We start from the raw sequence: 23176 nt of genomic DNA on the forward strand, positions 1-23176 counted from the left end.
AGAAAACACATTATTAGATGTGCAGCAATTTCTTCGTTGAGAGTTATGTTTTGGTGATTGAATGGCCAGGCTCAGAACCGAGACCAGCCGACTCTCGATAGTGTTTTCCCTCTGCCAGGAAGCTTGTCTGTGAGGCTGTAGTTGAACACAATGCAACCTAGAAAATTCAGCTTAGGACTTTGGTGGTTGGTAATCCTGGCACAGCAACACCTCTGGGGAAAACATTGGTATGAAAAAAAGGATAAAGGAACCTGAGAGCACGAAAGAGAGGAGAAAATATCTTGTCTCTGTTATTTTTTTCCCCTGACGTAAGGCTTTCTCCTCTTAAGACCCAGATTTTAGGCACTTCGCCCATTTGGACTGATGTCCGTTCTCTCAGAAATGTGGCAGTGGGGCAGCTTGAAAGAAAATGAACTTTGGCATCAAGGAGACCAAGGTTCAAACTCTAGCTTGGCCACTTACTAGTTTCTGATGTCCTCGGGCGTGAGTCTGCTCACCTGGAAAATGGAGTGACTTATACCAGCCAGGGTTGTTTGAAGGAAACAGGTTCTCTGGTTGACACGTGGTTAGCACAGCACCTTTTCCCTTGTCTGCAGATCTCACATGACTTATGTTCATTCTCGTAGACCTCCATATCATTATTGGATCATTAGTGAGGACAGTGTTTCAATTTTTATGCTACCGTGGCACGCATAACCATAAATTGCCAACATCTGTTGTATGCACGTGCTGTTTACGTTCTTAGAACTCAATTTCTGCTTAAGGAGTTCTGACTATAATTAGATTGCCCCTAAAGAACGTGTCGGTGAACAGTAACTATCAAAAGTGAAAGCCAAGGCACAAAATAGAAAAAGATATTCACAGGCTTTAATTCTTAGTAAGGACTTTTAAAAAATTGTTATTTTTATTTAATGTAGTTCTTTGAGGAAGTGGGTATACACCACTGCCACAAAGATTTGAGAATTACTGGTTTAGTATCTTAGCATTGACTAACAAATAGAAAGTAAAGATGAGAAAATTAGATTTTTTTTTGAAGATACTACTAAGTGGAAAAATACTGTTATGAAATAAAAATATATATTAAAATTCTCATTTTCAACATTTGTTATTATTTGCCTTTTTATTATATTTGTGAACTTTTATTCACAAAACTGCTTTTTAAAGTCAGGGAGAATGTTAAAGGTACATTTTATCTTTCAGGCCTATAATAGGTCCTGCACTACCTCCTGGGTTTATTAAATCTACACAAAAAAGTGACAAAGGCAGAGATGATCCAGGACAACAAGTATCATCCTATTTCAACTCTGAGGTTTGGAAACTTTTTAATTAAAGATTTAGATGTAGCGGGGCACCTGGGTGGCTCAGTTGTTAAGCGTCTGCCTTCGGCTCAGGGCGTGATCCTGGCGTTCTGGGATCGAGCCCCATATCAGGCTCCTCCGCTATGAGCCTGCTTCTTCCTCTCCCACTCCCCCTGCTTGTGTTCCCTCTCTCGCTGGCTGTCTCTGTTGGATGAATAAATAAAATCTTTAAAAAAAAAAAAAGATTTAGATGTAGCAAACTCAAGACTTTACCAAGTAATAACTGTAATCCTTTGGCTCAAATGTAACCACTATGCAGTCCTATTCGCATTAACCTAGGTTGGTAAGGTGGATAGATGAAATCAAAAGCTTGTTCCAGAACTGAGATGTTACAAAAATAACAAGGCAGTTACATGATGACAAGGATGTTACCTATTCATGTTTCTCATCTTTGAAGGGAAGCTTTAATGATGAAAAGTTTAAGGAATCGTTGTGATTTGACCTGAAAAAGAGAAAGCCGAGGAATTTGTTGACTATGATCTTTGCCTCGAAATCAGCTCTTGCCTGTACTAGGCTCTGCTGCCCGTATATAACGAAGCTGGAAGTTAAGTGATGTTATGAGAAGATAGGTCAAATGATTTTAGAGTCAAGTATGAAAGCTGTTTCCTTGTTAGTGGCCTGGTCCTTAACAATAGCTGAGATTTGTAGAGTACTTTATAACTTGTAATGCTTTTTCCCCATTTATGGATGGCTATTATTTTTATCTTCCCTGCGACCGTATGAAATAAATGTGATCTGCCATCTTATAGATGCTAAAAACCAAAGAAATTAGGTAATTTACCCAAGATCACGGTTTGTACTTATCAAAGCCACGGCTTAAACCCAGTTCTTTTTTTTTTTTTTTTTTTTTAAGATTTATTTTTTTAAATAATCTCTACACTCAACTCAGGCTTGAATCCACAACCCCCAAATTAAGAGGCACTTGCTGTACCGACTGAACCAGCCAGGCACCCCTTAAACCCAGTTCGTAAGACTTTGGATCACCTGTTCGGTCTGTTGGTCTACGGTAGCTTCCTGTACGTTCCTCTGTCCCGAGAAGTCAGCAGTTACACTGAGGTGGTTACTAAGGAAAATACAGTGCAGTGGTTAAGACCATGAACTTCAGAGTCGTGTAAGACCATGAACTTCAGAGTCGTGTACTCATTCCTTCAGCAGATGTTTATAGAGCGCCTACAATGGATCAGAATAGTCACAGAAATGAGTCTGTCAACAAGTCCTGTTGTTCCTCCCTTCAGAAGATACCCATGATCTCAACCGTTTCTGCTTCACCCTGGTCTAAGTCAACATCATATTTCACCCGTTTTATTGGTCTTAATACTTTAGTCCTTGTTTTTCTGCTACCTCTTCTCAATACAGTGGCTAGAGTGGCCCAGATAAAATGAAGTCAGATCGTGTCACCCACACTCAAAACTATCAGATTGCTCCTCCTGTTCTCTGCGTAAAAGCCCAAGCCGGGGGTGCCGGGCTGGCTCAGTCAGTAGAACACGCAGCTCTTGATCTCAGGGCCGTAGGTTTGAGCCCCACCTTGGGTGTAGAGATTACTTTTTAAAAAAATGGAAAATAAAAAAAATAGAAGATCAAAGCCCTTCTACACTCCGGTCTCCTTTAGCTGCCTGATTTTTCTCTCTTACTTTAATCTGACCACACTGTGCTCCTTGCTGTACCTTCTCACATATGCCGGCCAGGCTCCTACCCCTGAGTATTGATACCTGTAAGTCTCTCCAGGATGGTCTTCCCCTAGCTGTCTATGTGGCTTGCCTCCCAGAACTTCGGGTTTGGCTAGAATATCACCTTAATGAGGTCGTTTCGACCTCCTAATTCAAAATTTTCTCCTTTAATTTTCTCCAGAGCATCTATCACCACCTCAGATTCCATTTCTTTTACTGCTTCTTTTTGTTTATTGTTGACCTGTCCCCACTAGAATGTGAGTCCGTTGAGGACAGAGATTTTTGTCTCCTCTCTAGTGGACATTCAGAAGTATTTGTTGAATGAATGAATAAGTTAGACATAGTCCCAGCTAATCACACCTGCGGTGTCGTGGGGAACACAGACATTAAACAAACATCTGACATTATGAGTGATTCAGAAGGTGAAACAAAATATAGTGGAACCATGACAGACGATTCTAAGCTAATCTGAAGAAATGAGAAAAAGTCTTTGTCTCAGAAAATGTCTAAAGATTGATGAGTTGGAGATATCTCAGCAAAGATGTCAGGAAAGATTGTTCCAGAAAGTACAGATAGCTTCTTTGAAGGCAAAAGAGTGTGGGGAGGGAGAGATAGGGTTTAAGAATTCCAGTGTAGTTGGAGCGGAGAGACAGGGAGAGAGAAGGCAGGAGCTGCTCGAGCTTCGAATCCTGGGTGAGCTTAGTTTCTTGTCGGTATCCTGCGGGTTGTTATCCTTATTTTAGAGGGCTGTTGCAAGGATTAAGTCAGAACAATAGGTATTCAACTTATAATAGCTCTCATCATTGTCATTATTCTTACCATCTTCACTACTGATGCCACGAGAGTATCTTTGAGAAGTTTAGTCTCAGTACAAGGAATCCTTCTAGCAGGGTTGCTAAAAACAAGAATAAATTACCCGGCCTCCTGAGTGCTTCCCCGCTGCTTGTCGGTGCGGCCGTGGCTGTGGCTCACGTGGCCCCGAAGTTTCCGGGTCTCCCTCAGTCTGGTTGGCATGTCGGCAGCCCAGACAGAAAAGCTAAAGTTCATTGTATCTTTTATATTTCCTCATTTTGTGTCACCAAGTATTATTTTGTAAGGGCTATAAGTATGTTTAAGATAATATCTTTGACGTCAAAGAGCTTACCTTATAGAGATGAGCTATAAACACTCTAAGGTTAAACATTAGCAGTTGAAATTTAAAAAAAAAAAATAGAGGGGATTCTCTCGTGTAAGCAGAAAACATACTGGCCTTGATCTTAGAATATTTTCATCTTAAATACCAGTTTTATAACCTGGAGCAAGTTGTTTAACCTTCCTAAATCTACTTCTCCAAACCTAGTTTTCCTAGGTAAGAAGAGAGAACTGGAATAATAATGCCTTTTCATGGTTTCGTTATTGATGCATCATATACCAAAGTCCATAGTTAGAGAAAATGAGTGTATGTGTGTGTGTGTGAGTGATTTGGCGTAAGCCGAGAGATAATATGTAACTAATGATTTGTGCCAATAGCAATTGTTCTAAGGGTGCAGAGAAGAAACTGCAAATAGATAGTTACCACTGAGTAGCTAGTGGGGCCAAGGTAAACAACACAAATGAACTTGATCCTGAAAGTTTGAAAAAATATGAGCAAGAAGCTGCCCCCGTCAGAGCTGGAGGACAAAGGTCTTACCGTTGTTCATCTTAACCTGTCTCCTCCTGGAGGACAAGGACTGCTTGAAGCCCTAGAGTATGTAACCTTTAACATAGAGTCTTACATACAAACCCTTTATTCAAATGATTTATGGAGAACAAATTGAATTCACTTATTACGATACTGTTATGTCTTTAGGGTAAAGGGGGTGCTTTGGGAACGAAGTTAATTCGCTTGGGCCAGTATTTGTGGACTGTTGCACAGCATTTGTATTTCTGTGCACTGTGCTGGGTCACAAAGGCTCGTACAGTGTCCAAGAACGTCTTACTTGTGTTTGCCTTATTCTGAAAAGCTTTTTCTGTACCAGGAATGAAAATAGTTTCAGCTTGTGTCATCTCTGACCAACTAGTAATAATTAGCTGGACTATTACTTTGAGAGGAATTGTGAGGCCACCTCTGTGTCCGTCAGGAAGAAAGCTGAAATAATTTAATGAGGTCTGCCATGGGCATGGGAGGGTGGGACAATCCATATTCTGTGTATGTGTCATCTCTGGACTTTAGGAAGGCGGGGGAAAATCCTCATTGCTCAGTGATTAGCTAGCAATGCATTGTTTGCATTTTTGTTTTAGTGTCTCTAGGTAATCCGTTTTGGTGAAATTTTAAGTAATTTAGGATCATTTTCTATAACCTGTGGCTCTGTTGCTGGTTTAAAGGTAATGTCTTATTTCAAAAGGAAACAGATAGCAGTGAAGATGAGGACATTGTTGGACCAATGCCTGCAAAAGGACCAGTTAACTATAGCGTCACAACCGAGTTTGAAAAAAGGGCCCAGCGAATGAAAGAAAAACTGACCAAAGGAGACAATGTAAGTTTTTAAAGAGACTGTACTCTGGGAGATAGGCTAAATGGATTAAAAATCTAAATTTTAAAAATAGACATGAAAGAAAATACATGCACATATGTATATAAAGAAAATTTAGGAGCAAGTTAACCCAGAAGCTGGAAAAGGAAAAGACAGGCAAATTTGCCTATCTAAAAGTTTCTGTATGGCAAAAGATAACAAAGTCAAAAAAATAATAAATTAGATGGAGGTATTTGTAACATATATGACAAAATATCAATCCTTTATATTAAATTCTTTCTCTTAAAGTGTGTTTTTTAACCTTAAAGCCTCAATTGAAAAACATGGCCACTTCTAGAGTATTTTACACACACACACTGTCCAGGCTACCCTTTTTTTTTTTTTTGGACTTTTTATTTCTCTTAAAGGATTCATCTAAACCAATGACAAGAGAATCATGGATGACTGAGCTGCCTCCAGAAATGAAAGACTTTGGTCTTGGGCCCAGAACTTTTAAGAGAAGAGCCGATGACAAATCTGGAGATCGATCAGTCTGGACAGACACTCCAGCGGACAGGGAGAAGAAAGCCAAGGTGAGAGGGTTTGTTTGTTCATGTATTTCTGCCCACATTCGCTCTTATTTTGAAAAGTTATAAGGCATAATTATTTCAGGGTACTATTTTTAAAATTATGATTCCAAAGGGAAAATAATAGAGTTCCCCCTGAACGAAAGTAAGGAAAGTGACACCAATTGCTTACTATGTCCCAGTGAACTGTCTCATTTAAATCCCAAGAAAACCTGGAGATACGGACTTATTGACTTCATTTGATAGCAAGAGAAACGAACTTTTATGAGGTCAGCTTTTCTGGAATTAGAGGGCTGGTAGTAATGAACAGTAATTCTGTTCTAGACCTTTCTGTAACAGCAGGAGAGGCAACAAAAGAGGTGGTGTGGAAGTGAGCCGCACACTTTGAATGACTAGTGTTGGAGTGCCTGTCTGCTCTTTCTTAACTGGTGTTTTATAAAAATAATATGTTGGCATTTTTATAATTTAGCCTTTAAGATTATTTCAGAAAAAGACATTCCCTTGTTTACATGGATTTATTCATGCCGACATTTAGTTGTGCTTTTCTCTGTCCTTTCGTTCCTCATTATAGGTGAATAGCTGTCTAGCCTAGAGCCAGATATGCAGGGAGTCTTCTTCAGAGAACAGTATCACAGAACAGGGAGCAAATGGAAATTAGACAACACAGTGATTTTAGGCCCTGTGATTGAGTTCTTTAAATCCTTTTCTTTTAGGTACTGAAAGTGTTTTACTCAGTTTTACAGGGAACTCATAAAGGGATTATTAATACTCCTTAAATTGTATGCTAAACTATATTAAACATATAGTACTACAGACTTCTATTTATGGCATAAACTATATAGTATCAGTATCGGAGAGCTATTCATTTTTGAGGTAATCCCAGTAGTTTATTTTTTATTTTGTGTCCCTTGCCTTGGGAGACATATTTAGAAGAAGTTGCTAGGGCCGATGTCAAAGAAGTGACTGCTTGTGTTCTCTTCTAGGATTTTTATGGTTTCAGGTCTCACATTTAGGTCTTGAATCCATTTTGAATTTACTTTTGTGTGTGGTGTGAGAAAGTGGTCCAGTTTCATTCTTTTGCATGTTGCTCTCCAGTTTTCCCAGCACCATTTGTTGAAGAAACATTCTTTTTCCCATCGGATATTCTTTCCTGCTTTGTCGAAGATTAATTGACCATATACTTGTGGGTTCACTTCTGGGCTTTCTATTCTATTCCATTGACCTATGTGTCTATTTTTGTGCCAGAACCATCCTATTTTGATAACTGCAGCTTTGTAATAGAGCTTGAAGTCCGGAATTGTGATGCCTCCAGCTTTGTTTTTCTGTTTTAAGGTTGCTTTGGCTATTTGGGGTCTTTTGTCCTTCCATACAAATTTTAGAATTGCTTGTAGTAGGTGTGTGAAAAATGCTGTTGGTATTTTGATAGGATTGCATTAAATGTATAGATTCCTTTGGGTAGTATAGACATTTTAACAATATTTGTTCTGCCAGTCCATGAGCCTGGAATGTCCTTCCATTTCTTTGTGTCATCTTGAGTTTCTTTCATCAGTGTTTTACAGTTTCCAGAGTACAGGTCTTTCACCTCTTTAGTTAGGTTTATTACCAGGTATCTTACTGTTTTGGGTACGTTTGTAAATGGGATCAATTCCTTAACTTCTCTTTCTCGTGCTTCATTGTTGCTGTTGCGTACAAATGCAGCAGATTCCTGCACGTAGATTTTGTTCTTTGTGACTTTACTGAAGTCGTTTATCAGTTGAGCAGTTTTTTGGTGGAGTCTTTTGGGTTTTCTGTATAGAGGATCATGTCATCTGCAAGTAGTGAAAGTTTTACTCCTTCCTTGCTGATTCGGATGCCTTTTATTTCTTTTTGTTGTCTGGTTGCCGCGGCTGGGACTTCCAGTACTATGTTAAATAAAAGTGGTGACAGCGGATGTCCCTGTGGTGTTCCTGACCTTAGGGGGAAAGCTGTCAGTTTTTCCCCATTTAGGATGATCTTAGCAGTGGTCTTTTCATATATGGCCTTTATTATGTTGAGGTATGTTCCCTCTAAACCTCCTTTGCTGAGGATTTTTATCATGAATGGATGTTGTACTTTGTCAAATGCTTTTTCCACATCTACTGAAATGATCATATGGTTCTTATCCTTTCTTTTATTACTGTGATGTCTCACATTGATTGATTTGCGAATGTTGAACCACCCTTGCACCCCAAGAATAAATCCCACTTGATCATAGTGAATGATTTTTTTAATGTATTGTTGGATTCAGTTTGCAAGTATTTTATTGAGAATTTCTGCATCTTTGTTCACCAGGGATATTGGCCTGTAGTTTCTCTTTTTTTATTTTTTATTTTAAGTGGGCTTCATGCCCAGCGCAGAGTCCAGCACAGGGCTTGAACTCATGACCCTGAGATAAGACCTGAGCTGAGATCAAGAGTCCGTTGCTTTACTGACTGAGCCACCCAGGCGCCCCTGTAGTTCTCTTTTTTAGTGGTATCTTTAACTGGTTTTAGTATCAGGGTAATGCTGGCCTCGTAGAATGAATTTGGAAGTTTCCTTTTCTATTTTTTGAGAATAGGTATTAACTCTTCTTTAAATGTTTGGTAGAATTCTCTGTGAAGCCAGGGCACCTGGGTGGCGCAGTCGTTAAGCATCTGCCTTCGGCTCAGGGTGTGGTCCCGGCGTTGTGGGATCAAGCCCCACATCAGGCTCCTCCGCTATGAGCCTGCTTCTTCCTCTCACACTCCCCCTGCTTGTGTTCCCTCTCTCGCTGGCTCTCTCTCTCTCTCTGTCAAATAAATAAATAAAATCTTAAAAAAAAAAAAGAATTCTCTGTGAAGCCATCTGGTCCTGAACTTTTGTTTGTTGGGAGTTTCTGATTACTGATCGAATTTCTTTGCTGGTTATCAGTCTGTTCAACTTTTCTATTTCTTCCTGTTTCAGTTTTAGTAATTTATATGTTTCTAGGAGTTTATCCATTTCATAATATTCTCTTATGATTGTTTGTATTTCTGGGGTGTTGGTTGTTATTTCTCCTCTCTCATGATTTTATTTATTTAGGTCCTTTCTGTTTTCTTTTTGATAAGTGTGGCTAGAGGTTTATTAATTTTTTTTTTTTTTTTGAAGAACCAGCTCCTGGTTTCATTGATCTGTTCTACTGTTTTTTAGTTTCTATCATTAATTTCTGCTCTAATCTTCACTATTCCTGCTGGCTTTAGGCTTCACTTTTTGTTCTTTTTCTAGCTCCTTTAGGTGTAAGATTAGGTGGTTTATTTGAGACTTTTCTTGCTTCTTAAGGAAGACCTGTATTGCCATACACTTCCCTATGAGGACTGCTTTTGCTGCATTCCAAAGGTTTGGGACCATTGTGTTTTCATTTTCATTTGTTTCTGTGTATTTTTTATTTCTTCTACTCATCTTTCTTTTTTAATATTTGATTTCCCAGCACAATCTCCCATGCTACTAAGTTCTCACATTCACTTAGCCAACATGGCCTGAAATAAGTAAGATTGCTCTTTGGAAGGAGCAAGTGGTCAGTACAAATTGACTGACATCTGTTATGTCCTCGCCTCCCAGTCTTCGCTAGATCTATTAACTCTTCGTATGAAATGCTCATGCTTTTATCTCTCTCTTACCATCACATCATTTTTCCCCTAATACTTATAAATGAAGCTTCTGTTTTCTAGGAAGATTTTTATGAGAAAATAAGCTGAGCTATTCCTATGTTTTTAACAGTACTTTATTAAATACAGAGTTTTGTACAATTTTTTTTAAGTAGGCTGCACGCCCAGTGTGGGGCTTGAACTCACAGCCCTAAGATTGAGAGTCACATGCTCTGCCGACTGAGCCAGCCAGGCGCCCCTGTTTTGTACATTATTAAGATAAAAATTGTAGATGACCTCCTTGGTTTTCTTAAGCAGATAACAACAACAATATAAAAATATGCTTTGAGAACAGTGGTTTTTGATCGTCTTTATGTGGGATTTCATCATTCCTGGTTGGAACTATGTTCTCTAGAATCTTTTTTTTTTTCTAATTAAAATTTATTGGAAATTTACCTCAGTACTTCATCTTGTGTACGCACTATTGTTAATTTTTTTTTTTAAGTTCAAATTCCGTCGTCAGTATATTTTGTGTGTTAACCTTGTATCCTGCGGCTTTGCTGTAGTGTACTTGCTTATTAGTTCCAGGAGTATTTTTGTAGATGCTTTGGAATTTTCTATATAAACAATCATGCCATCTGTGAATAAAGATAGCTTTATTATTTCTTTGTCAAACATTTTAAACCTTTTCTGTGTCTTAATTTTTTTTCTCTCAAGATTGATCTTACTGGTTTTAAAAACAAATAATTTAGAATTTCTTTTTTTTTTTTTTAAGATTTTATTTTTACGTATTCTCTATACCCAATGCGGGGCTCGAACTTACAACCCCGAGATCAAGAGTCGCATGCTTTACCAACTGAGCCAGCCAGCCACCCCTGTAGGATTTCTTTTAAAGCCTAATTTTCTCTCCTACATCTCATCGTTTGTCAAACTCCTTTGTGAGTTTGATAAAAAAAGGAGTTTGATAAATAAGTGATTTCTTCCAGTTAGTTGATTGGATAGGTTTTTCCTTGTTCTCAAGAAAATCATAGAGTAGAACACGAACTGATCCCTTATCAATTCTATGTATAATCCTAGTGGGAAAAGATTCAACAATCTTAGTTTAGTCTCTTATTACTCAATCTGAGTCAAAATAATAGTATCTCTTTTTCAGTATTTCTTAACTAATGGTTCAGTAATGTGTACCTGTGTTCATTCTTCAGGAAACACAAGAAGCAAGAAAGTCGTTCAGTAAGAAGGAGGAAGAACATGTATTGTCAGGAAGGGAAAAGAGATTGGCTGAGCAGGTATCCTCATACAATGTAAGTAAGAATAAAATATATAAGCTTTTCTTTTTTCTTTTTTTTTTTTTAAACAGAATGGTCATAAGTTTTGTTGTTGTTTTTTAAAGATTTATTTATTTGAGAGACAGAGAGCATGCATGAGTGGGGGAGGGGCAGAAAGAGAGGGAGAGAGAAAATCCCAAGCAGACCCCCCACTGAGCACCGAACCTGACTTGGGGCTCCATCCTACGACTCTGAGATCACAACCTGAGCTGAAACCAAGAGTCAGACGTTTAACCGACTGTGCCACCCAGGCACCCTAATCTTTTTTTTTTTAATCCTTCAATGTTCTTCTCATATTTTTTCCTTTCTTGTTTCTCTTTCTTTTTGTATGTCTTCCTTTTTACCTCGGTCCTTTTCTGTACATCTGCCCTGAGAAATACTCCACTCTGTTGTGTTATATATATTTACGTAAATTTCCTTTTTATAGGATTTTTTAATGTATCCCTGTAATATTTTCAATTTGTGTTTTACTTAAGTCATATATCAGAAATTTAATTTGTAGAGCTTAGTAACAGATGAACAGAAAGCAAGAGCCCTGGCCTCTGACCTTGCAGCCCCTGCCCTCCCCCACCCACCCAGAGCCACCTGCACCACCCAGCCATGGTCAGTCATACCTCCTTCTTTGATGTCACCATGGACTGGGAGCCCTCGGGCCGCATTACCTTGGAACTGTTTGCAGACCAGGTTCCAAAGACAGCAGAGAACTTTCATGCTCTGAGCCCTGGGAAGAAAGAATTTGGTGATAAAGGTTCCCTCATTTACAGGATCATTCTGGCACAAGTGCCAGGGTGGGGACTTCACATGTCGTACTGGCACTGGCAGCAAGTCCATCCATGAGGAGAAATTTGCTGATGAGAATTTCATTCTGAAGTACCTGGGTCTTGCCATCTTGCCCATGGCAAATGCTGGACCCAGCACAGACGCTTCCCAAGTTTTCATGGGCACCTCCAAGACTGAGTGGTTGGATGGCAGGCAGGTAGTCTGTGGCAAGGTGAGAGAGGGCAGGAATATTGTGCAAGCTATGGAGCAGTTTGGGTCCAGGAGTGGCAAGACCAGCAAGATCATCATTGCTGACTGTAGACAAAGCTAATAAATTTGACTTGTATTTTACCTTAACTACCAGACCAGTCCTTCTGTAGCTCAGGAGAGCACCCCTTCACCCCATCTGCTCAAAACATCCGATAATCTTTGTGCTCTCGCTGCAGTGCCGTGGGTTCCATATTTTCCTGGCTCCCCTCCCAAGTCCAGCTGGATTGCAGAGTTAAGTTTATGATTATGACATAAAAACTAAACAACAGCAAAAGAAAGCAAGAGCCCTACTAACTCCTAGAGATCCTCAGTTTATATTTTAAATTATAAGCAGATTTGGAATGTTCGATGTGAAGATTTAAATATGGGAGAAAACATGGTTTTTAAGATACAGTTCAATCTAAATTTATAAACTTAAACAGTACTCATTTGACATTTTGTTATTTCATTATATTCTCTTACTTTGAAAACAAAAAACAAACTGGTGAGTGGTCCAGCTAAATGTAAATCATTAAACCCTTTGACCCCTGCAGTGTTCAGGTGTTTAAGGAAAATTACCTCTGTTCCCAATGTATTAGTTAATGAAAAGTTCTGTAAACATTAAAAATATAGTTAGCATGATAATTGAACATATGTAGACCAGTACACAAACAGTGAAGCATACAGGAAACATTTTTGGAAACTGATCAAAAACTCAACCCACATGGAACATTCATGAAAACTGAGCAGCTTAAGAGTCAAATCTCAACAAAATTGAAAGAATTACTATCATTAAAACCATATTCTCTGACCTCAAGGAATTTAAGTTGAATTCAGAATAATTTAAAAGCCTCGTATAACTGGAAATGAGAAAAATTCAGAATTTAAATTTTACATGAAGGACAACATGATAAGATGTGAATAACACAAAAATATAGGGGCGCCTGGGTGGCACAGCGGTTAAGCGTCTGCCTTCAGCTCAGGGCGTGATCCTGGCATTATGGGATCGAGCCCCACATCAGGCTCCTCCGCTATGAGCCTGCTTCTTCCTCTCCCACTCCCCCTGCTTGTGTTCCCTCTCTTGCTGGCTGTCTCTATCTCTGTCAAATAAATAAATAAAATCTTAAAAAAAAAAAAAAAAAAAAAAAAAGATGTGAATAACACAAAAATATGACATATCAAAAATGTGGGCAGTACACTATCAGGCGGTACTTACAGGCAAAATTACAGCCATAGCGAGTTCTGTTCGAAAGAAGACTAGCTGAACATCAATAAGCTGGGCCTCTTTCCAAATAGGCATTTGCTGTAGTAAACATACACCTACCCCGTGACCCTACAGTTTCACCCTGGGGCATCTACTTACGGCAAATGAAAACCTCTCGACACAAAGACTTGAATATGCTTTATTCTTAATGTCCTCAGAAAGACTTCTACAAGAAACTCTACCTCTGAAACTAGTAATACACTATATGTTAATTAATTGAATTTAAATTTAAGAAATGGTTTGCACATAGAAAAAAAGACTTCTACAAGCATGGTCATAGAAGCTTTATTCATAATAGCAACATTCTGTGGACAGCTCAGGTGTTCATCAATAAGAGAAAGAAAAACTATACAGTGAAATACTACTCAGCAATAGAAAGGAACAAATTACAAATCAGTGGAACAACTTGGATGAGTCTCGAAGTCATTACGCTGAGTACAAGGAAGTACATACTGCACATTCCGTTTATGTGATGCTCTACATTAAGCAGAATGAATCTGTGGTTGAAAAAAATCAGAATACTGGTTGTTGAAGTGGGGCATGGGCATTGACTAGGAAGGGGCAAAGTGTTCTCGGTGATAGAAATGTTCCACTTTTTTTTTTTTTTTAAAGATTTTATTTATTTATCCGACAGAGGTAGAGACAGCCAGCGAGAGAGGGAACACAAGCAGGGGAAGTGGGAGAGGAAGAAGCAGGCTCATAGTGGAGGAGCCTGATGTGGGGCTGGATCCCACAACGCCGGGATCACGCCCTGAGCCGAAGGCAGACGCTTAACCGCTGTGCCACTCAGGCGCCCCAGAAATGTTCCACATTTTGATAAGATTTTGGACTGGAAAACTCAGTGAATGTACACTTAAGATTTGTACATTTCATTGTATGTGAATTTACCTTAAAGGAAAAAATTGTGGGTAAATATTGAATTCTAGCTAATGAAGTGAATGCTGAAGTGCTTTAGGGATATGTGTAATGACGTCTGCGTTTACTTTAATGCATCAAAGGGCATCTGGGTGGCGCAGTTGGGTAAGCATCCAACTCTTGATTTCGGCTCAGGTCGTGATCTCAAGGTCCTGAGATGAAGCCCCAAGTTGGGTTCCATGCTCGGCATGGAGCCTGCTTAAGATTCTCTCTGTGCCCCTCCCCCAGCTCCCCTTGCACGCTCTCTCTCTCTCTCTCTCAAATAAAAAAAAATAAAATTTAAAAATGTACCAAAAAGATTAGGGTTATAATTTTTTTTTTAAGATTATATTTATTTATTTGACAGAGACAGCCAGCGAGAGAGGGAACACAAGCAGGGGGAGTGGAAGAGGGAGAAGCAGGCCCCTAGCGGAGGAGCCTGATGTGGGGCTCGATCCCAGAATGCTGGGATCAAGCCCTGAGCCAAAGGCAGACGCTTAACAACTGCACCACCCAGGCACCCCTAGGGTTGTAATCTTAAGCTGAAATTTTAGTTATTCACAATATATACTTTTCAAAATAGTAATAGTCTTAAGACCACCCTCTAACTCTTGGTTTTGATAAAATCAAACACTCTTTAAAGTATTACCATGAAGACAAAATAAAAACCAAAGAACTAGATCCTTAGCATGAATTTTCAAAAGCAGCCAAAAAATTACTTCATTCAAAATAAATTGCACTGGCTTTTATAAATTGTTACAAAACAAAATTTTGTTAAATGATTAAATTTGGTAAATCAACAAATTGGTCATTTAGCAAATTGCTCTGTACATGAATTGTCCTCAGGGTGATTTTTAGTGAACTGTTTCTGGTTGTTTTCATTTTTCTTTTTTTTTATAGCTGCAGCATTGGTTTGCTCATGGGTGCCACAATGTGCAAGTTATGCGGAGACAGACAGTATCCCTGAAGCCGCAGATAAAACAGTTCATTTATCATAACAGATTTGAGCTCTTGAATCATTTGAATTGCTTGTAGTAGTGCAGTGGTTTGATGTATTCCTCTCTTTACTGATGTTTAATTCACTAATATAGGGGATCAGTAAATTGAAACCTGCCATCTTTATTTCTCCATTATTGTTTGCTTTTGTTACCTTTTGTGCGGTTTTTTTGTTTTTTGGATTTTTTTCAAAGAGAGAGATGGGGGAACAGAGGGAGAGAAAGAGCAAGTTGACACGGTGCTCAGTCTCATGACCCTGAGATCATGACCTGAGCCGAAATGAAGAGTCAGACACTTAGCCACTGAGCCACCCAGGCGCCCATCCTTTTGCGCAGTTTTGATCATCTGTATCAGTCCTGTTCCTCAGCGGCTTCTTCTTTCTCACCTCTCCACGCATCTCCTCCAAACCTTGTGCTCTGTTTTCTCCAGCGCCTCCTTAGATCTTCAGGACTTCCCCCTTCCAACTCTTGATAGCCTGTCTGCCTTCATCCTTATGACCCCATTAGTGAGGTATTTCCTCATTCATGAGAAAGGGAGGGAAACTGTAGAGAAATGATGCTGAAAGATTAAGGTTTTCTAGTATGGCGTTCTTACATTTATACATTCATACATAATTCTGTCACATTATAGCTCCTCACCCTGCAGTTACCCCTGCTCCTCATGTCCTTTGTGCCGCCTTCTCTCTCCTCTCTGCTAATACCCAGTCACCGGAAAGCATCATCTCCATAGCAGGTTCCACAGCTGGTGGGTGATTTTTAAAAGCACAGGTTTCTGAGACTCACAGTTGGCAATTTGGATTCACGAAATCTACGATGGGGCTCAGGAGTCTGTATTTCTTGTCAGTCCGTCAGGAGTGGAGACCAGCAGTCTTTCAGTGTTTTTGTTTGGTATCCCATAAAAGAAACCTTTATCCTTGACATCTAAAAATTTTATCGTAAGTTTCAGTAGTTATCAAAAATGTATTTTATAGGGTATTACTCTGTTAAATGTTTCAAATGGAATCCAAGTGCCCTAGCAATTCAGTATCAGTTATTATCCATTAAAAAATATACCTAAACAAGCACTTCCTTAACATTTGGAAATTTTATTTCATCCCATTGTCTCCTTGAATTCATAATTTTATCTCTCTTCTGCCACAGAATTTTATCATAATAGAAGTCTCTTTTACACTTGAAAATCTTTTACGATTATATTGACAAGTGTCTCTCCCTCTGCCCTTCCCCACCTCACACTCACTCTTTTTTTTTTAAGATTTTATTTATTTATTTGACAGAGAGAGACATCGAAAGAGGGAACACAAGCAGGGGGGGTGGGAGAGGGAGAAGCAGGCTTCCCGCTGAGCAGGAAGCCCGATGCGGGGCTCGATCCCAGAACCCTGGGATCATGACCTGAGCCGAAGGCAGATGCTTAATGGCTAAGCCGCCTAGGCGCCCCCCTCGCGTGCACTCTTGCTCTCTCTCTCTCTCTCTCAAATAAATAAGTAAATCTTAAAAAAAAAAAAAAAAAAGAATTGGAAAGCTCTTGACTTGCAAATCAATTTGTTTCTAAAAGATTTTACCAAGATTTATGAAATGAGTGAGAGGGATTTGGAAAATGGAAATAATGGCAATTCAAATAAATACTTAACATAATATCTTTTGTACCTTCTGCTAAAACATGGAGCTCCAGATTGAGCTTATTCAGTTGATGGGGAGTAACTACCACATAACCTAATTGATAAAGTCAGATCCACCAAGTAAGACTTACTTTCTGTCAGAAAATCTCGCTTCATTTTTCCATTCAAGTAGATGTGTTAATAATTATTCCAGTGACAGTTCTGAATTCTAACGCAGATAGGTAGGCATGGTAGTTCGTCTCCTGGATGAAAGAGGATGCTCCCATTTTCAGCGTTTCTTACCAGTGCCTTGTTACGTCACTTTCACTAAGCTCTACTTCTTTGCTTGCAAACACATTCTTTAACAGGGTAGGGCCTTCAAGAGAGGTGGTTGCTAAGCAAAAATTACCCCTTCTTCCACTGCCAGTCTGTCTGAGCACAGAACATTCGAACAAAAACCAAAACACCAATTTCTGAGGGACACCCCACACACTTACAAGAAATATGTTTAAGACACAGAAGAAGAGGGCGCCTGGGTGCTTCAGTCCATTAAGCATCCGACTCTTGATTTTCACTGAGTTCACAATCTCTGGGTCATGAGATCGAGCCCCACTTCAGGCTCCCCAGTAGGTGGGGAGTCTGCTTGAGATTCTCTCCCTCTACCCCTCCCCCTGCTCTCACTCGCTCTCTCTTTCTCTCTCAAATAAATATTTTTTTAAAAAATATCCTCCCCCTTGCCCTCCCACTCCTACTCTCTAAATAAATAAATAAAAGTCTTCCCACCCCCCCCAAAAAAAAAGACACAGAAGAACACAAAGCCTTCCTAGGTTTACAGTACCTCAGTTAGAGGAAGTTTCCTCATCCCAGTATTCCACATTTTTTGTTTCAAACCATGGAGACTTGCTCTCCTAGCCGATATTCTTACAGTAAGATTCTGAGAGGCCTCTCCTTTGTTATGTGGCAAAGGGCTATAATAAAAAGCGAGAGATCAAGATAACAAGATGCGTTATGGAGCAAACCAGTTTTAAGTGAGGGTACGTAAAGAAGTTGAGCCTTGTGGGTGGATAACCTTAAAATTATCCATGCCTTCATACCACATGGACCCCACTCTCCGTAGCCCGCAGGCCCACATCTGCCCCCTTTTGAAGGCTGCCGGTCTGTCTTGCCTGCAACGACTGCAGCATTCCACTCCCTGTTTCTTCAGTCCAGGGCCATTCTTTCTTATACTTCAATCAATACTGAAAGGTCTAGAATGAATCTCTAGTTGATGAAACCAATGGCCTTTGCTCAGACCTCATCCTACTAGGTATATTTGAAACTGTGAGCACGTGTCCCAGCTAAGAAAGAAAATGAGGGATGTAGGAGAAAGAATAGAAAACTGAAAGGAACAAGAATCTCTCAGCAAATGGAATATGCCAGTATATCCTGAACGGGCCTTGAATTTTGTCACTCCTGTGCCATTATTTTTCGGGTTTGCGCTTGTTTCTGCTTCAGCCTGGCCGTGCCCTTCCCTTCCTCTCCACCCATTCAGGCTTCACAGACTAGCGCAGCCATGACACTTTACCCAGGCTTCTCAGTGACGATATAATTGCTCTTCCTTTCTCACTCATGTTCTTGGCTTGGACTCTAATTGTGACACACCGCACATGGTTATTTCAAAATTTATTTCCTCTCTGTCTTGCTTTCTTTTCATTACTATTATGTAATGGTAGTTATAGATATCTTCATTTTGGTTTCATTGAGTTTGCCTCCAGTATACATTTTCTTCATAGATCGTGTCTTGGATTTGGCAAAACCTGATAGGGTTTGTAAAGTGTTCATCATTTCCTTAATGTTGATCATTACCACTTAATCATTTTGCTTCATGATCATATTCTGTCCATAATCTGTACAAACAAAGATTTTCATTTCTACTCTCTTGCTCTCCCCCAGGAATCAAAAAGATCGGAATCTCTTATGGACATTCATCATAAAAAATTAAAGAATAAGGCTGCTGAGGAGAAAAATAAGCCCCAAGAAAGAATACCATTTGACCGTGATAAAGATCTCAAGGTTAATCGGTTTGACGAAGCTCAGAAAAAAGCTCTGATAAAGAAGTCTAGAGAACTAAACACCAGATTTTCCCACGGCAAAGGCAGTATGTTTTTATAAGTAAGTATTTCAGTGAGGTATATTTTCAAACTGATAAATTTGAACTTCTCTAAGTACTCTGTTATCCATAAATAATTGTGTGTAAAAACCTCTTTGTTTTTATAATAAAGTAGATTATAAACCTGAAAATCTTTTTTGATAAGTCAGTCATGATTTTTTGAATATTCAGCCCTGTGGGATAAAAAATGTAGTTTACTGGAAAAGTAGCCTTGTCTTCAGGCATTTCCTATTAAAGACACTAAAGTTAAAGTTTAGTTTATAAGAAATGGCAGAGGGAAGAGTGGTTTGAAGCTTGGTTAAATATGCGTGCTTTTTTGAAAAGAATGGAGAAAGGAGATGTGTTTATAATCTCTGTGTTAAACAAGATCACAGTTAGAAGACGTCCTTTGCTTTGAAAGCTTCTCTGTAAGTTAAGGTTCAGAATCATTATATCCTTCATCCACAGCCCAGTCTGACAAGGGTTCCTAAAGGTGAGTAAGGAATTACGTAAAAGATGAGGTTGCTTCTTAAAATCTTTATCATTTTTAATTGTGTGAAACCTACATCAATATTAAAATGTGGCTTTAAAGGAAAATACAGGGGTGCCTGGCTGGCTCAGTCATTGGAGCATGCGACTTTTGTTCTCGGGGTTGTGAGTTCGAGCCCCACGTTGGGGTGTAGAGATTACTTAAAAATAAAATCTAAAATAATTAAAAATAAAAAAATAAAGGAAAATATAGTTAAAGTCAAATATTTTCCAACTTACTGAACTTTCTTATTCCTCAGGGGGATTACCCTGTGCAATGAAGAAAAGTTGAAGAATACTCTTTTATCTGTCTGTCCACCTTTATCCCTTTGTTTTGAGTTTCTTAAGATTAGAGATGACTTTAGTGTTAAAAACCATACAAACTTACCTTGTGCTGTATGTCCTGTAAGTCCTGTGGAAACCTGAAGTCAGTATTTCTTATGTGGAATAGAATTTTATGTGTCTTTGGCTTCTGAGGAAGTGTGGGCTTTTCTTCAGATAATTATTTTGAGGATCTCCTATCTATTCCCTAATTTTTGTGGTGTCTCACAAGCATCCTGAAAGATCTGGTCAGGACTAGCCACCGAGTCTCCACCAGAGCTTAGACCTCCTCATCAAATGTTACTCACCTGCCCTGCAGTAAGCGAGTCGGGTCCTTGCAGTAAATCCACGGATTTGAAATTGTTTGGGTTTTCCCTCCAAACTGCAGCCCGTGAATACACATTTACAAAGAGGGGGCTCGGAGGTTTCGTCTGTTTTGTTCACATTTTGCTTGTTTGGGCAATTGGGGCTTTTTATTTGTTGTTTGGGCTTTTGTTTTTGATTTTTAAGGGTTGGTGGTTGGTTTTTAAATCAGAAAGAAGGGCCTCTGCATTATCTCATGTGCTAAGGAAAAACTATTTTGATTTTTCCAACTTTCATAAGGATTTCTAGGGGAGGCAATCTGAGGGACAAAATCTGCCATTAAGCATTGGCAGTGTGAAGTCTAAGACTTGGTCTCCATGGTCCCACCTAAGCTTTCTAAGTCTTTAAACTTGGCTTTGCGATGATCTTATCTTACCCATTTATATTTAATAGATTTTAGCTAAGTTATTGGGGACTGATCCTTTACATCAATCATGAAACGCCTTTTTAAAAAATCAAGTTCATAATCCCTGAGTACAAAAATCTAAATGGAAACTCTAATCATAACCACCCTAATGAGAGTATGTAAGTTTGTAACGCTTGAAGCACCATCTGTTAAGATGTTAAATAGAATATTCTAAATAGTTAAAGCCTAAATTCAAATTCTCTAAGTTATGTTTTCTTACAGAGCCATCCTAATTGTTCACTACTTCTGTGTTCTAGTTTCGACAAAGCATGAGAGGTTTTGTTTTTTGTTTTCTGTGGGAAAAAAAGAACACAAAATGAGAGACTAGGCGGGAAGTGTGAGCTTTTAATGGAAAAACATTCTGATTCCTACTTCATTTAGGCTTTATGACAATTGAGTGAACTGTTCAGATTATGGCACAAATTATTCTTTGCTTTTATGAGATCAGCATAAACAGTAGCCTAGTCAAGGAGCGTAGCTCTTAAAAAGATGAATTCTTCTAAGCAAACTGAAAAAGCTTGTCTAAGCAGAATTGAACAGAGCTGCCGTTTGCCTAAGATGTCATTTTTAGTGAGTAATATTTTCTGTACACAAAACTTTGTGCAAAAGCATCCATTGCTCTTATTTAATTTTGTTGTAATTTTTCCCCAGTGAAAAATCATCCTTGCATAAATTCCTAACATATATTTTTGGGAAACTTGATTTTTTTTGAAGTAAAAATGTCACCTTTGGTTACTTATTTTTCTTTGTTTTCTTCATCTTAAGGGGATAGGATACTTCCGTATCACGTATTTACTGTGTTTTCCCTCGCCTTGAAACGTCTTTGTCCCAGCAAAAGCGAGAAACACCTCTTCTTTCTGCTTTCCATGAGTTACCACCTTACCGCTTCATGCCACCCCAGGCCAGTGTTAATCAAATGTCAGGCCAGACCAGAAGTTTTTATTCTCCCCAGAGAGACTACGCCCAATATAACACCATTGATAATAAAAGAACAGAGCTGCTGTTTCCACAGAATGGAAAGGTGCTAATGTCAGCCCCTCCCCTTTTCCAAAATGGTAAAAAACCTACTTAAATCAGGTCTCCATCCATCTGGCAGAAAATTGGCATCGTTGACATTTTCTAATAAGAACTTTGTAACTTCCTATACTTCTTGGCTAAGTTTTATAGAACTGTGACCTCCTTCGAAACTTAAAAATGAAGAAAACAGAGCAACACTCAGTTCAAAAGGTGCAGCCAGTACTTTAACTTTCTTTTCTATCGAAGGTGACATCTAAGTTCGTTGTACCTGAAATTACATGACTTTTCCCACCTCTATAAATTGTCATCTCAGATTGATCGAGTTACTTCCACAAGTAACCACATTACTGATAAAAAAAAAAATGGTGGTTTTTGCAAGTAAGGGAATTGGGAGTGGGGACAGAGGTGAGAGATGATGGCTTCACCCATTCATTATCAGATAAATTAAAGCCTTTTTATGTTGGGCAAAATATTGTAAATTAAGCCCTGCTCTTAAAAAGAAAAAAAAAAAAAAAGCCATGGTCTTACTAAGAGCTTTTAATCGTATTTGGATATAGCAACCATGTGACATTTAATTTATCGCTTGAGCTTTTAAAATAGTTCTTCGAATTAATGACTTTTTTTAGAAGTGAGGTTGAGATTGACGTGGTACCAAAGCTTACATGCTCCAGAATAGATGAATAGTTATTCTATAAATTATTTGGTCCCCAAACATAGTGGCACATTTATTTCTTATATAGGGTGGATAATGTTAATATTATTACTCAGAAACATATGATCATGGGAGATAGGTTGTTAAACTCTCTACAAGAGCCCTGTCATGTCTCTTTTGTACTTCTTCCATGGTAGTGATAAGTATTGTTAGAAAAAACAATTCTCTGTTGAGTTATGTACCTAAGAGGAAGAATTAACATGGAGGGAAGTGGTTAGAGATAGTGCCTATGTAACATCAGTGCCAATTCTTTCTATTTCATGATATTAATTCATTTTACTTTGGCTTTTGATGCTCTCATGAGATTTAAGTCTGCAGTTACAGAGGTCATACATTTCCTATTATAGGAGAGGTATATTTTTTTGCAGCTTAAAAAATTGTTTAACTGTGACTCTAGTTTGTAAAATATTATGAAGAGCTATACACTGCCCCTTTAAAACTTTTCATTTTGAACTTTACAGGAAAAGACTGTTTTTAGAAAAGAATTCCTGATGTATAATTTTTTATGTGTAAATAAAGTTTCATCTCTATCTGAGAAGTTGTGGTCTTTTATTTTTCTTCTGTTTTAATATAATTAACTCCTCTGAAGCAGGCAATATTGGCAAAGAGAATATTCTACTAAAATATATTCTAGCCAACCGGATTATTTTAGGAAGAAAACTCACTTGCCCGGTTTTCATTATCCCAATATAACTACAAACAGTAACTGCTTCTTTAGATACGCAAGACAAATTGGAAATGCTATTAAGAGCACCATGGCCCAGGAGAGGCTAGAACTGGTTTATAACCAAGATTCCATTGTTCTACGTATCATAAGGTTTTATAACAGTTGGTGGGTGTTTTCAGGGGTGTTTGATTATCAGCTTTTTTTTTTCCTTTCTCTACTTCCCAAATTCTTTCAGAAATCATGTATTCTTTTATAATTTGATGTGGGGAGG

At 38.7% G+C, this 23176-nt stretch overlaps 1 protein-coding gene across 1 annotated transcript in view; it reads left to right on the top strand.

Moving 5' to 3' along the window:
- Window positions 1–22779, top strand: part of GPALPP1 (GPALPP motifs containing 1) — a 35624-nt gene extending 12845 nt beyond the window's left edge. Inside the window, exons 4-9 of the mRNA XM_045796776.2 lie at window positions 1201–1309; window positions 5389–5520; window positions 5925–6089; window positions 10885–10983; window positions 18696–18914; window positions 19680–22779. Of these exons, the coding sequence (XP_045652732.1) occupies window positions 1201–1309; window positions 5389–5520; window positions 5925–6089; window positions 10885–10983; window positions 18696–18914 (724 nt within the window). The 3' untranslated portion in view covers window positions 19680–22779. The remainder of the gene's footprint in view (window positions 1–1200; window positions 1310–5388; window positions 5521–5924; window positions 6090–10884; window positions 10984–18695; window positions 18915–19679) is intronic.
- Window positions 22780–23176: the final 397 nt, after the last annotated feature.

This window comes from Ursus americanus, chromosome 10 (genome assembly GCF_024610735.1).
Source record: "Ursus americanus isolate L20-20 chromosome 10, mUrsAme1.1.p, whole genome shotgun sequence".
Lineage (NCBI taxonomy): Eukaryota > Metazoa > Chordata > Mammalia > Carnivora > Ursidae > Ursus > Ursus americanus.